The sequence below is a fragment of the Mobula birostris genome, chromosome 7 (assembly GCF_030028105.1).
Source record: "Mobula birostris isolate sMobBir1 chromosome 7, sMobBir1.hap1, whole genome shotgun sequence".
Taxonomy (NCBI): domain Eukaryota; kingdom Metazoa; phylum Chordata; class Chondrichthyes; order Myliobatiformes; family Myliobatidae; genus Mobula; species Mobula birostris.
In genome coordinates this window covers 129,898,862-129,912,706 of record NC_092376.1, presented here as the reverse complement: position 1 = coordinate 129,912,706, position 13,845 = coordinate 129,898,862, and the positions used below count along the sequence as shown (strand labels likewise).

General features: G+C 40.0%; 1 protein-coding gene across 1 annotated transcript in view; it reads right to left on the bottom strand.

The window, feature by feature from the left end:
• pde6a (phosphodiesterase 6A, cGMP-specific, rod, alpha) overlaps positions 1-13,845 on the bottom strand; it is a 60,397-nt gene that overhangs the window by 27,927 nt on the left and 18,625 nt on the right. The window contains exons 7-13 of the mRNA XM_072264436.1: positions 9,439-9,505; positions 9,243-9,290; positions 8,966-9,115; positions 8,744-8,887; positions 8,548-8,613; positions 8,016-8,162; positions 5,554-5,661 (exon numbers count right to left, since the gene is read on the bottom strand). Of these exons, the coding sequence (XP_072120537.1) occupies positions 5,554-5,661; positions 8,016-8,162; positions 8,548-8,613; positions 8,744-8,887; positions 8,966-9,115; positions 9,243-9,290; positions 9,439-9,505 (730 nt within the window). The remainder of the gene's footprint in view (positions 1-5,553; positions 5,662-8,015; positions 8,163-8,547; positions 8,614-8,743; positions 8,888-8,965; positions 9,116-9,242; positions 9,291-9,438; positions 9,506-13,845) is intronic.

Here is a 13,845-nt window from a genome sequence, read left to right as displayed (position 1 = left end):
AGGATGTGGGTATACTTACTGAGTACTTTACATCAGTATTTACCAAGGAGAAGGATGTGGAGAATCAGGAGATCAGTGCTGAGAGTATTCATATGCTGGGGCATTTTGAGGTAAAGGAGGAGGTAGTGTTGGGTCTCTTAAAGAGCATTAAGTTGGATAAGTCCCCAAGGCCTGGTGAGAAAAGAAGATTATTGAGAAAAGAAGTTGCTGGGGCCTTGACCAATACTGTATCTTTGTTTTCTCTCTAGCCATAGGCAAGCTTCTGGAGGGCTGGTGAGTAGATAATGTTTTCCATTATTCAAGACAGGAACCAGGGATCATCCTGGAAACTAAGACCAGTGGATGTCATGTCAGTGGTAGGGAAGTTACTGGAGAAAATTCTTGGAGATAGAATTTATCAACATTTGGAAAACCATGCTGAATTAGGGAGAGCAATCATGGTTTTGTGTGGGGGAAAATTCTGTCTGACTAACTTGACTGACTTTATTTGAGGAAGTGACAAAGATGATTGATGAAGGTAGAGCTGTTGATGTTGTATATATGGATTTTAGTGAGGCATTTAGCAAGGTCCCTCATGGGAGACAGATCCAGAAGATTAAGATGCATGGGATCCATGGTGAATTGGTCATTTGGATCCAGAAATGGCTTGCCCATAGAATATAGAGGGTAGTGCTTAAAGGGACTTATACTATTGGAACCAAATGATGGTGGTAAAAATTGATGATAATATAAGCAGTTGGACTAAAATTCAAAGAGAAGTTAGACAGGGATGTGTTGCCTCACCAGAATTGTTTAATATCTATAGTGAAATGATTCTCAGAAGACCTAGATGGGATAAAAATTGGAGGTGTTAACATCAATAATATAAGACATGCAGAAGATACCACCCTAATAGCAAGTGCTGCAGAAGACCTACAAATGTCGTGGTCCGGTCTGTGAAGTCCGTATTCCAGTTCACGGTCCGGTCCATCGACCCTTGCTCCAGGTTTTCCTGTCCACCCTGCTCTGTTCTTGTTGAGCACTAATTGAGGCAGCTGATGCTCGTTGGGGCTGGCTGCATAAATACCTTCAGAGACCAGGGTGTGGCTGCTGGATTGTTCTTGTCCTTACTCATTGTATCCCTTCCTTTGCCTTCTGTTTCCTCGCCTGAAGCCTTGCCTTATCTTGCCGGTAACTCTTGCCTCGCCTGAAGGTCTCGTTTCGCCTTGCACTGCCTGAAGCCTTGCCTGGTCTTGCTGGTAACTCTCGCCTCGTCTCACCTTCAGTCTTGTCCTGGAGCCACCCCGTACCTAGCTCCATTCCTGTCCCTTGCCTCCGCCAGGTAAGTCAGGCTGTCTCACCATTACCCTGCGGCTGGTTCTGTCCCTAGCCTCCATCGGGTAAGTCAGGCCGTATTGCCGTTACCTACAGTTGGTTCTATCCCTTCCTGTCCCTTGCCTCCGTCGGGTAAGCCAGTCCGTATTGCCATTACATACGGTAGTTTCGGTTCCTTCCTAACCCTTGCCTCTGTCGGGTAAGCCAGGCCGTCTTGCCATTACGTGCGGTTGGTTCTGTGCCTTCCTGTCCCTTGCCTCCATCGGGTAAGCCAGGCCGTCTTGCCGTTATGTGCGGTTGGTTCTGTCCCTTCCAGTCCCTTGCCTCCGTCGGGTGGTGATCCACGCCCTGCCCAGGGGTACCGCGCCTTGCCCAGGAGTACCGTGCCCTGCCCAGGAGAAGACCCCAGCCTCCAGCCTCCTGCCAAGCCTTGCCTCAAGTCTCCAGCCTCCAGCCTCCTGCCAAGCCTGGCCTCAAGTCTCCAGCCTCCAGCATCCTGCCAAGCCTTGCCTCAAGTCTCTAGCCTCTAGCCTCAAGCCTGAAGACTCCAGCCTCCTGCCTCCTGCCAAGCCAAGTCTCTAGCCTCTAGCCTGAAGACTCCAGCCTCCTGCCTCCTACCAAGCCAAGTCTCTAGCCACTAGCCTCAAGCCTGAAGACTCCAGCCTCGTCCTTGCCTAGTTCTGGGGTCCGAGCCAGAGGCAAGACCCAGGTACTGGGTCCTTGTCCAGTCTCTGGCTCGGAGTCCAAGCCCGGGCTCCTAGCTCTCTTATCCAGTCCTGTTCCATGTTCCTGGTTTTCGTGTCCATTTTCTTGCCCTCACCCTGTATCCTAGTCCTGTCCCTAGTACTTCAGTGTCTGTGTCTTGCACTTGGGTCCGTTCCTAGCCACCTCCTTATGACAACAAATCCTTTTAGACAAAGTAAACTGTAAAAAAAAACAAATGTATGGTAATATCAAAATAGCAGGATACTCCCAACTGCCAATTGTACATTGGTAACCAAGAGATTGAACAAAAGACCAGCTTTAATTACCTTGGTAGCTTTATGTCACAAGATGCTAGAAGTAAGGTAGAAATAAAAAGAAGAATTGCCTTTGCCAAAACCAACATCTAAAATATGAAACCCATTTTTACCAACAGACACATTTCTATGACAACAAGGCTCAGGCTACTAAAATGTTACATCTGGTCAATCTTGCTGTATTCTTCCGAAACATGGACTATAACACCGGAACTCCAAAGAAACTTAGAAGCAACGGAAATGTGGTTTCTTAGAAGAATGCTGAAAATATCATATAGAGATAGGGTAACTAATGAGACAGTACTCCAACGTGCCCTTGCAAAAAGATCTTTAATGAGAACATTAAATGAGTGGAAACTTAAATTCCTTGGCCATATCATCTGAAAGGGAGAAATAGAATGCCTCACATTACAAGGTCATATGCCTGGGAAACACGGAAGAGAAAGGCAAAGAAGAAAATATATGGACACTGTGAAAGAACTAACAGATCTAAGTGTGCGAGATATCATTGACGCTGCATGGGATCGTTCGACGTGGAAAGCTATGATCACCCAAGCGTGTAACGTGCAAGGCACATGAAGAAGAAGATACTAGCTGAAGGTATGTGATTCCTGGTGTTCCACAGGGATCAGCCCTGAGACCTCTGCTGTTTGAGATGTACAGTATATAGATGACCTGGATGAAAATGTAGGTGAATGGGTTAGTAAGTTTGCAGATGACACAAAAATTGGCAGTGTTGTGGTTAGGGTAGTCAACAGGAAAACAATACAGCAGGATATAGATCAGCTGCAGATATGGGCAGAGAAATGGCAGATGGAGTTTAACTCAGCCAAATGTGAACATTTGCACCTTGGTAGGTCAAATGTAAAGAGACAGTACACTGTAAAGTGTGTTGAGGAGCAGAGGTCCAAATTCCGAATTCCCTAAAAGTGGCTACACGGGTAATAGGATAGTTAAGAATGCATACGACATGTTTGCCTTTATAAGTAGAGTCAGTGAGTTCAAAAGTCAGGAACTTAGGTTGCAGTTTTTTAAAACTTTAATTAGGCTGCATCTGGAGTATTGCATACTGTTCTGATTGCCCCATTATAGGAATGGTGCAGACAAGTTTTACCAGGATATTACCTGGATTAGGGGGCTTGTGCTATACTGAGAGGTTGGACAAACTTGGATTATTTTCTTTGGAGCGGCAAAGAGTAGGGGGAGACTTGATAGAGGTTTATAAGATTATGAGAGGCAGAGATTATAGACAGATAAATATCTTTTTCCAAGGATTGAAATGCCTAGTTCCAGAGGGCATGCATTGAAGGTGAGAGGGAGAAAATTCAAAGAAGATTTGAGAAGCAAGTTTTTTGTTTAACACAGAGTTTGATGGGTGCCTAGAATGCACTGCTTGCGATTGGTAGAGGCAGAAACATTAGAGACTTTTAAGATACGGGAGGAATGTGAGGAAAATGGAAGGATATGGACATTGTGTGGCAGAAGAGTTAGTTCAGTTAACCATTTGTTTACTAATTTAATTGGTTCAGCACAGCATTGTTGGCCAAAGGGCCTGCCCTGTGCTTTACTGTTCTACATTCTATGTTCTAAGGCATAGGTTAGTTCAATTTTCCAAAGTCTAATATTTGCTTCATTCGGAAGCTTCTCAACCACAATACTGCAAGTCTTAATGAATCCATGTTTCATTACCAATCCAGTATGAACTTGGTGAAGGAATTTGTTACTGCATCTAATGACAATGGGTTCCACTTAGATATTAAGAAATACTGTTTTGACACTTCAGATGTTACTGGGTGAGGCTGTGATCCTGGAAACAGTCCATATTGCAACTTTCTGTAGTGTGAAGCCGCATCACCTGTGCATGCATCAAGAAATATGAGTTGAAAAGGAATAAATGTGGTGTTTTATTTTTAAAATTTTTTTCACAAGTATTTCACGCTATTAAATTCATACAAATGTATTTTATTCCATATCTCAGATTTTATAGGTAGGATTTGTGAATTCTGTAAAGGAGAATTTCCAATACCTAACACACCATAATGCAGGGACCGCCTGTGTTCACAGTCTATATGTTTTAGGGATTTGAGGGTTTCAGACTTCTTGAGAAAAGATAAATCTGATATAAACCAGTCTTGTGCAAGGCCCTACATATAATGCAAAGCCTCAGAAAAAGCGCTGAACTAGAGGTTTCAAACAGTGTAACTAATATAAACAAGAAGGGCGAGTTGAAAATAAATTTGAGAATGTTAATGTGTGGATGTTATTGGAAGAGGGCAATATGTGAACAGGACAATGAATATCAGAATACAGCTAAATTTTAGATGCATGAAGGATTATGGAGGATGTCAGATGAGAGATGAGCATATACTCTCTCTCTCTTTTATATATATATATATGTGTATATATATATATATATATATATATATATATATATATATATATATATATATATGTATGTATATATAAAACATTTTTACCTGAGTTCCTACTGCAAAGTCTATCTATAATGTATCTGATGCATCTGAATGTGATGTGATCATTATCTATGTCTCCACACATGCATATTATCTTTCTTCATTCTTATCTTCTAACTAATCCAATAAAGATTCCATCTGTTTCAGGAGATAATTATGCTGCCAACACTGGAATTATCCAGGGAATGTATGAATGCTATCAAAAGGTGGAATTTAGACGAAGCAAATTTCTGCATAACGTAATGCCTCAAAGCTTGTCAAAAGCCCCTCGGAGACTGTGCACAATGCCAAGGTCATACATTTATCTGATACTTGTTCAAAAGGGTATACCTACTGGATAAAAGAATTAAGCATCCATTCTGTGAGGCTTTGCATGATGGAAGGATGCTGCAATCCACTCATATGAACTAGACCTGCCCATTAAACTGCCGAAAGAGGATTGACAGACAAAGCTCAGCTCCCAGGTTTGAAATCTGTCAACTACAACAAGGCATGCTCTCAAGTAGCAGGGAAATTCACTTAACTTGTTGAAAATTACCAAAGAAATGGCTTCACCTCTCATTTCTCTGATTTACAGAAATTTATCTTCAGTATCTGAAACATTATACTCCTCTACTGAATTGAGTTTCCATCAGATTCAGTTGAAACAGCTATAATACAGAGTACCGCACATTTCTACACAACAGCTTAATTCATGCTGGATGGAATTTAAATAAACTGTTTTTTTATTAGAAATAAATACTTACTGTGAGAAGTGCAAACATAGTGTGTCCAACATTGAAGCCGTGCCGCCAGTTGTGATAGGTGATCTTTCTGTATCCTTTACTCAGTGAATACATGAAACGAACTAATACCTGCAGCATGGCAGAAACTTTGTCAGTCCTATACACTTAACTCATGTAGCAATTTTGGGAGTATTCACTATTTAAATTCAAATATATATACATTATTCTTGTTATCACTTATGATATATTCCAAATCTCTGGACTGCAGCTTTTTTCATTAATTCATTTATCTGTGGGTTTGGGCTTTGCTAGTAAGACCAATATTTATTATCCATCTATAATTCCTTGAGTCGATGGTTGGGAGTAATTTTCTTGGACCACTGTAGCCCTACTGGTGAAGGTCCTTCACCACAGCCTTAACGGAAGAAGGTAGGGGTTCCACAGATGATTAAAATATAGTGATATATTCTCATTTTAATACAGAATTCAGTTTGGAAAGGAGCCTGCTGCTGGTGGTGTTCCCACATGGGTATTGCCTTTGACCTTCACGGTGATAGAGACTGAGTTTGGAAGACGTTGCTGAAGCTAAGACAAGTTATCACAGTGTATTTATTAGGTGGTATATACATACCACCATGTACTGCCATGCACCAGTTTTGGAGGCACTGGATGCTTTGAGTGCTGAATGGGGAACAAGTGTTTTGTCCTGCATAGGTTCAGGTTTCTTGAATGTTTTTGGAGCTGCAATGATCCAGGTAAGTCAACATCTGACTTCCACCTTACAGATGATAGAAGTACTTTGGGGTGTCAGGAAATGAGATATTGCTGCATGCTCGGTCTCTCACTTGCTCTTTAAGCCACAATATTTTAATGACAGGTCTGACTGAGTTCCTAGTCAATGGAAACCTGAGAATGCAGATGCGGAAGACTCAGCAATGGACTTTCTTGATTGGAGGTTGAAAGGATTTCATTGATTGCTAAGCAATTTCAGATGTATTGATGTTTTGAAAAATATCTTTTAAGCCTTAATTATATAATCTTGGAATAGCTTCATTTATTGCCTATGTGTATATCAACCCTGGAAAGGATTTTTGGGTTAGGTGAGATTTGCATGTGCTTTCTACTTTGTATACAAAATCACCCCACTCAGCAGTTAGTTGCCAATAGCATGAGTAACAACACAGCTGGCACAATCTCCTACAGACATTGGATACTGTGTTATGACTATATCAGCACTGGTAGCACCCTAAAAAAACATGAGCTGCACTGGCGAATTTTAAGATCTTATGATAATGGAATCATTCAAGCTATGATAATTAGGCTGTTATTTTGAGAGAGCAGACATGGTTATTTCTAATAGCCACGTTAAGTATTCATATCCTCAAAAGTTCTTCGTCCTCAGTACCTGTCTAATCCCTTCTAATTGTATTGCTTTTCACCACCTTGTTCAGTAGAACATTCCAGTCTTTACAACTCTTCTGTTGAAAAATAAAATCCCTTCATTCCCCTAACAGATCTTTATGTATTTATTTATTGTGATATATTGTCGATCTAAGTTATTTCAATTTTTCAAATTGAGATACAGTGCGGAATAGGTCCTTCTGACACTTCGAGCCACACCGCCCAGCAATCCTTGATTTAATCCTAGCTTAATCACGGGACAATTTACAAAGAACAATTAACCTTCCAACCAGTATGCCTTTGGACTGTGTGAGGAAACCGGAGCACCCAGAGGAATCCCACTTGACGACGGGGAGAACATGTGAACTCCTTACAGGCAGTGTTGGGAATTGAACCCAGCTGCAGGTTAGCTATACTGTAAAGCATTGTGCTAACCACTACACTACTGTGCTGCCCTAGTGTATGTATTCGTACACTGCCAAGGTGAATACATTTTCTTCATTAACTCTATCCACTTTCCTCATCATCTGAAAAACCCCAATTTGGATACTCAAAACATACCCTGTTATGATCTCATATCTTATTGTTTACCTGCCCTGTCCTTTCTCTTGTCACACTTTGTTCTGTGCAACAATTACAGAGAAAGTGTTATTGATTTTACCTTGTACCACCTCATGCTTTGTGTAATGGTGTAATCTGTATGAATGGTCTGTAAGGAAAATCTTTTCACTATCTCACAGTATATGTGACAATAATAAACTAACTACTTCTAACTCTGTCAGTTCCTCCATATCTTTTATAATGTGTTCGATGTGTAATATACTGTATTGCCTAAAATATACAGTGGTCTGCAGTATTCAGTGACTTAATGCATTCTTTTCTTTTTTTCACTTTTCTTTCATATTATAGACTTCTATTTATAAATCCCAATAATCATATTCTTCTTTTACCAGTATCAAAACTTTGCTAAGGATTTTAATCAGCTCAGTAAATGCTCTTTAAAAATGAATTTGCAGTTTAACTGCCAAACAAGCTAGGCCAAGTGTTGTGCATATTTGGTGCAGGGCATTAAGTAGGCTTACCTCCCGAGGTACATGGAACTTATCAACCACACCAAGCTCATAATACATCTGTAGTCCACACTTCACAAGATCCAATGGAGACCATTCAAAGTCACAAAAGTGAAATTCATAGAGTTCTGCCTCTTCAGCATCTGGAAGTTCTTCAAACTTTAAAACAAAGAGGTAAATAATAATAGACTGCAGGACGAGTATCTAAAGGGTTCATCTCAATCTACTTTCACTGAAGACCTGGAGAAATTGCATAAACAATTTGCTCTGTTCTTGAGGTGGATCTATTGATTTCCTACCAAAATTATAATATGATATCAAGTTTTGTGGTGGAAGCTAAGGGTGAATTCATGCAGGGATAACAAAAACATATCCTCAAATGAAATAGACTGCAATTGGATGATCAAAGTAGTGTTTTTTTGAATACATATTGCAACTGTTCTTAAATATACATTTTTGTTCAGCTATTTTTATTTTCTATATAAATATTAATCAAAAATAAAAACACAAAAGACTGAGCAATCCTTTTTTGCTATTTACTCACCAATAAGGCTTGAAGTTCTTCTTCATCGCATTCATTTGGTTCCCGCTCATAGTTTTCTCTAGTTTTCTAATAAAGTAGTGATATGTTGTTACTGATATGCTTTCAAAATCATAAATCAAAGGAAATATAGTTACACATTTAAATAAAATGTTACATATTTTCAAAAATAAACTCTTCATCAATTGACCTGACTTACCAATATGTCCTGTATTTCATCTTTAGAGCATTTAACGTGATAATTAACCATGTCTTGAGCAATGTCTTTCCGATTTTCTAGCTTGTTCATTTTGTCATATGTGTCAGTGTTCAAAACAGACCACCCAAGGAACTGTGTCAAGGCCTGAAATAGATACACAATTGTCAATAGCTGTATAATGCTGCCTATTTGAAATTCTAATGGTACATTCTTGAAACTTACTTCCATCAGAGTTTCATCCATGTCATCAAATGGCTTTCCATCCTTTCTGTTATAAAATGTGGCAACTCCCACAATTTCCTCTTTCTTGTTTACTATTGGCATTGACAGCACATTCTTAATAGTCCATCCCAAGTTATCAAGTGGCTCTTTCTGTAATTTGATTAGTAGGCTCTTAGTGTGTTTATGATTAATGCACTGTATTTTAAAAAAAATATGTAGATTTATGCAAAAACATTTATTTCTACATAAGATAACATTATACATTGCACTTTCTTACCTGAAACTCAAAGAATTCACCTGCAGCTGCATTCATAATATTGCATATCTGCAAAAAAAAAACATGTAATGGAGATATTTTCCTCCTAATTTCAAACTAATTTATATTCATAGCAAATAACTTGCTTTGCAACAACAAATTGTGCTTGTATGGCATCAAAACAAAGTTATACATGGTCAAAGACCATTACACTTACAAGACTAGTTTCAGCAACATATGACGGCAATCCACTAACCAGGGCCCAATGATCTGCAGGAGGGTTCCTGAAGAAAAGGATACCTACAAATTAGCTTCAGCTAATAGTTCAATTGTTTCTATGCACTTACAAGGGAATGTCTAAAAACACTAATGTCAAGCAAGTCTAATGTTTAATGAGAAAAAAATAATAATTTCTGGAACACTGAAAGAAAAACAAAATCAGCATGGACTTTACTTTATACTTTTACTTTATACTTTATTGTCACCAAACAATTGATACTAGAACATACAATCATCACAGCGATATTTGATTCTGTGCTTCCCACTCCCTGGAGTACAAATTGATAGTAAATATTAAAAATTTAAATTATAAATCATAAATAGAAAATAGAAAATGGAAAGTAAGGTGGTGCAAAAAAACTGAGAGGCAGGTCCAGATATTTGGAGGGTACGGCCCAGATCCGGGTCAGGATCCGTTCAGCAGTCTTATCACAGTTGGAAAGAAGCTGTTCCCAAATCTGGCCGTACGAGCCTTCAAGCTCCTGAGCCTTCTCCTGGAGGGAAGAGGGACAAAAAGTGTGTTGGCTGGGTGGGTTATGTCCTTGATTATCCTAGCAGCACTGCTCCAATAGTGTGTGGTGGAAAGTGAGTCCAAGAATGGAAGATTAGTTTGTGTGATGTGCTGGGCTGTGTTCACGATCTTCTGCAGCTTCTTCTGGTCTTGGACAGGACAACTTCCATACCAGGTTGTGACTCTCAATACCCAGAGCCTAGACTGACACCAACCTACCACCCTCTACTGTGCCTATTGTCTTCTTTATTATTTATTGTAATGCCTGCACTGTTTTGTGCACTTTATGCAGTCCTGGGCAGGTCTGTAGTCTAGTGTAGTTTTGTGTTGTTTTACGTAGTTCAGTGTAGTTTTTGTATTGTTTCATGTAGCACCATGGTCCTGAAAAACGTTGTCTTGTTTTTAACTGTGTACTGTACCAGCAGTTATGGTCGGAATGACAATAAAAAGTCATTCTTGATTTGACTTGAGAAACTAAAAACCAATATACCAAGTTTTGACAGAGGTGGCTGTGGAGATAGTAGATGCATTGGTTGTCATCTCCCAAAATTCCACACAATTTAAAACATACCAGAGATTGGAAAGTAACAAATGTAACTCCACAGTTTAAGAAAGAACGAAAAACAAAATGGAGAAACACAGAGCAGGAAAAAATAAGTCAATGTTAGCAAACCTAACAACTGAGGCAGCTATTCATTCTTTGAATCTACTCTGTGACTTAATTACATGATAGCATTAAGGTCTCTGACAGCTGAAAGATCTATCAACACCAGAAATGATTTTTGTTCAATTTGATACCTAGCCTCAAGAATCTTTTGGAAAGATAGATTTTTCTCCCCAGATTTCCACTACATTTTGTGTTAAGTACCATCTGACAGCAGCCCTGAACCACCCTCCCTCAATTTTAAAGTTATACCCCTTGGTCTATAACTCCCCACCGTAAAGAAAGTCTATTCTTTAGATCCCCTGTCAAATATTTTAATCATTTTAAATGTCCCTTAATTAGATCACCCTTAATTTTCCATAGAAGGGAATAAAACCTTTGCAATCTGACGTTCATGGTTCAGATGGTGCCTTGTTTGTAAAGTAATGCCGGAGAATGTGATAAGCCTGGCTCCTTAAACATTCCCCAGAAAATATATAACAACCGCCAGGTCTGAGACGGAGATCTTTTCACTTACTTTGTTACGAACGAGTACACCAGCTATGAGCACTATCAGCAGTTCTGAAACACTGCAAAAGGCAGCACCAAAGTCTGCTTAAAGCAATCGCAACATCAAACACGGCTGATTTAAGAAAGGTCTGATAACTACATCCACAGCAAACTCACTATGGGAACTTCTCAACAACATCTGGTTAACCCAAAACACTTTGGTAACATTAAACTTTTTGATAGGACAGGAAGCTCTCTGAGTCCTCTCCTGGCCTATTCACGACCAGAGAGAAACAAAACCAAGAAGACTCATTCACTGACCAAGTAAAAGCACCTCCCAGCAATTTGTCGGACACTCCATTACAGTCCAACAACAATCACCATAACTTAAACTCAGCGGGTAACGTGGCATTAGTTGGCATTATGTCAACACAGTAGTACAGAGGTCAGCATAATGCTATTACAGTGCCAGTGACAATGCTTGTAAGGAGTTGGTACGTTCTCCCCATGATCACACACAATTCCTCTGGCTGCTCCAGTTTCCTCCCTCATTCCAGAGACATAAGGGTTAGTAGCTTAATTGGTCACATGTGTGTAATTGGACGGTGCAGGTTAATTGGACCAGAAAGACCTGCTACTACGCCGTATCGCTAAACAATATAATAATAAATAACTACTTGCAGCATTTAAAGGAAGTGATATTAATCAATATGGTGATGGAGATACCTGATGCTGGAACAATTCAATTTCCCTGAAACCGAGTGATAGCATCCATGGAAACTCCTCCCCAATGAGTTTATTCCCATGGAAACCTTTTCTACATGAGTCAGTGTTTACATGAACAACCCAAGGCTTAGCTACACTGCTGGGGTTTGAAAGAATATCAATCCGCCCTATCCCTGACATTGCAACCTGTATGTAAAGTGCACAAATTATGCCAATTTCTGCCATTAATCTCCTTCTAGGAGTAAATATTATCTAAATATTTGCTGCACAATAATAGAACTTTTCGTGCCATCAGCTGAATTTGTACCCCACCCTCCTACATTGGGCAAAGTCCAACCTCGTTGACTCAAACATGAATAAATATTGATGAAGAGATCCTATCAACTTTGGGGTATCATAAAGCACTTCACAACCGATTATGTTTAATCACCAGCAGCGCAGTGGTCGCAGTGGTGTGTCAGGTACAGCTGTTGCCTCATGGTTCTAGAGACCTGGATTCAACCCAGGCTTTGGACCTTGTCTCTGCAGAGACTGCACATTCTCCCTTTGAGCTCCAGGTGCTTTGATCTTCTGCCACATCCCTTAGAGAGGCGGTTTGGTAGGATGTTTGCCTATTATAAACTGCCCCTAGTGTGTAGGTGAATGGTAGAAATGTGGAGGAACTCGGGGAAAAAATGGGTGGTGTGGATTTGGTGAGTCAAGGGGTCTATGTCATAAGACCACAAGACAAAGAAGCAGAAATACACTTTATATTTCTTCAGATATATAAAGTGTAAAAGAAAAGCAAGAGTAGATAGCGGGCCACTAGAAAACGTTGCTGGAGAGGCAGTATTGAAGGACAAGGAAATGGTGGATGAGTTAAATAGGTATTTTGTATCAGTCTTCACTGTGGAAGACACTAGTAGTATACCGAAAGTCTGAGAGTGTCTGGGAATGAAGTTGCCATTACTAGAGAGAAGATACTTGGGAAACTGAAAGGTCCGAAGGTAGATAAGTCAACCTGAACAGGAGAGTCTACTCTATCCATACTATCCCCTGGCCACAACAGTCACATCTTACAGATACTGATTGCAACATTTCAACAGTAAACCTAACTGTCATCCTACCACTGAAATGTTACAATCAGCATCTGTAAGTACATGACTGCCAAGGCCAAAGGATAGTATGGATAGATTCAACAACCAGACACAAAGCTTCTGTATTCAGATGGTCTACGCCCCAGGGTTCTGAAGAAGGTGGCTGAAGAGATTGTGGAGGCATTAGTAACGATCTTTCAAGAATCAGTAGAGTCTGGCATGGTTCCGGAGTACTGGAAAATTGCAAATGTCACTCCACTCTTCAAGAAGGGGGAGAAGCAGAAGAAAGGAAATTATAGGCCAGTTGGTCAGAGCTCAGTGGTTGAGAAGATTCTGCAGTTGATTGTTAAGGAAAGGGTTTTGGGGTACTTAGAGGCACATGATAAAACAGGCTGTAGTCAGCATGGTTTCCTTAAGGGAAAATCTCGCCTGTCAAATCTGCTGGAATTCTTTGAAGAAATAACAAGCAAGATAGAGAAAGGAGAATTGGTGGATGTTGTACACTAGGGTTTTCAGAAGACCTTTGACAAAGTGCTACACGAGGCTGTTTAATAAGAGTCAATGGAATTACAGGAAAGGTACCAAAGGATTGGTTGATTGGCAGGAGGCAAAGAGTGGGAATAACGGAAACCTTTTCTGGTTGGCTGCCAATAACTAATGGTGTTCCACAGGCGTCGATGTTGAAACTGCTTCTTTTTACATTATATGTCAATGATTTGGATGATGGAATTGATGGCTCTGCAGCCAAGTTTGCAGATGATATGAAAATAGGTGGAGGGGCAGGTAGTTTTGAGGAAATAGCGGACCTACAGAAAGTTTTAGGCAGATTGAAAGAATAGACAAATAAGTGGCAGATGGAATACAGTGTCCGGAAGTGTA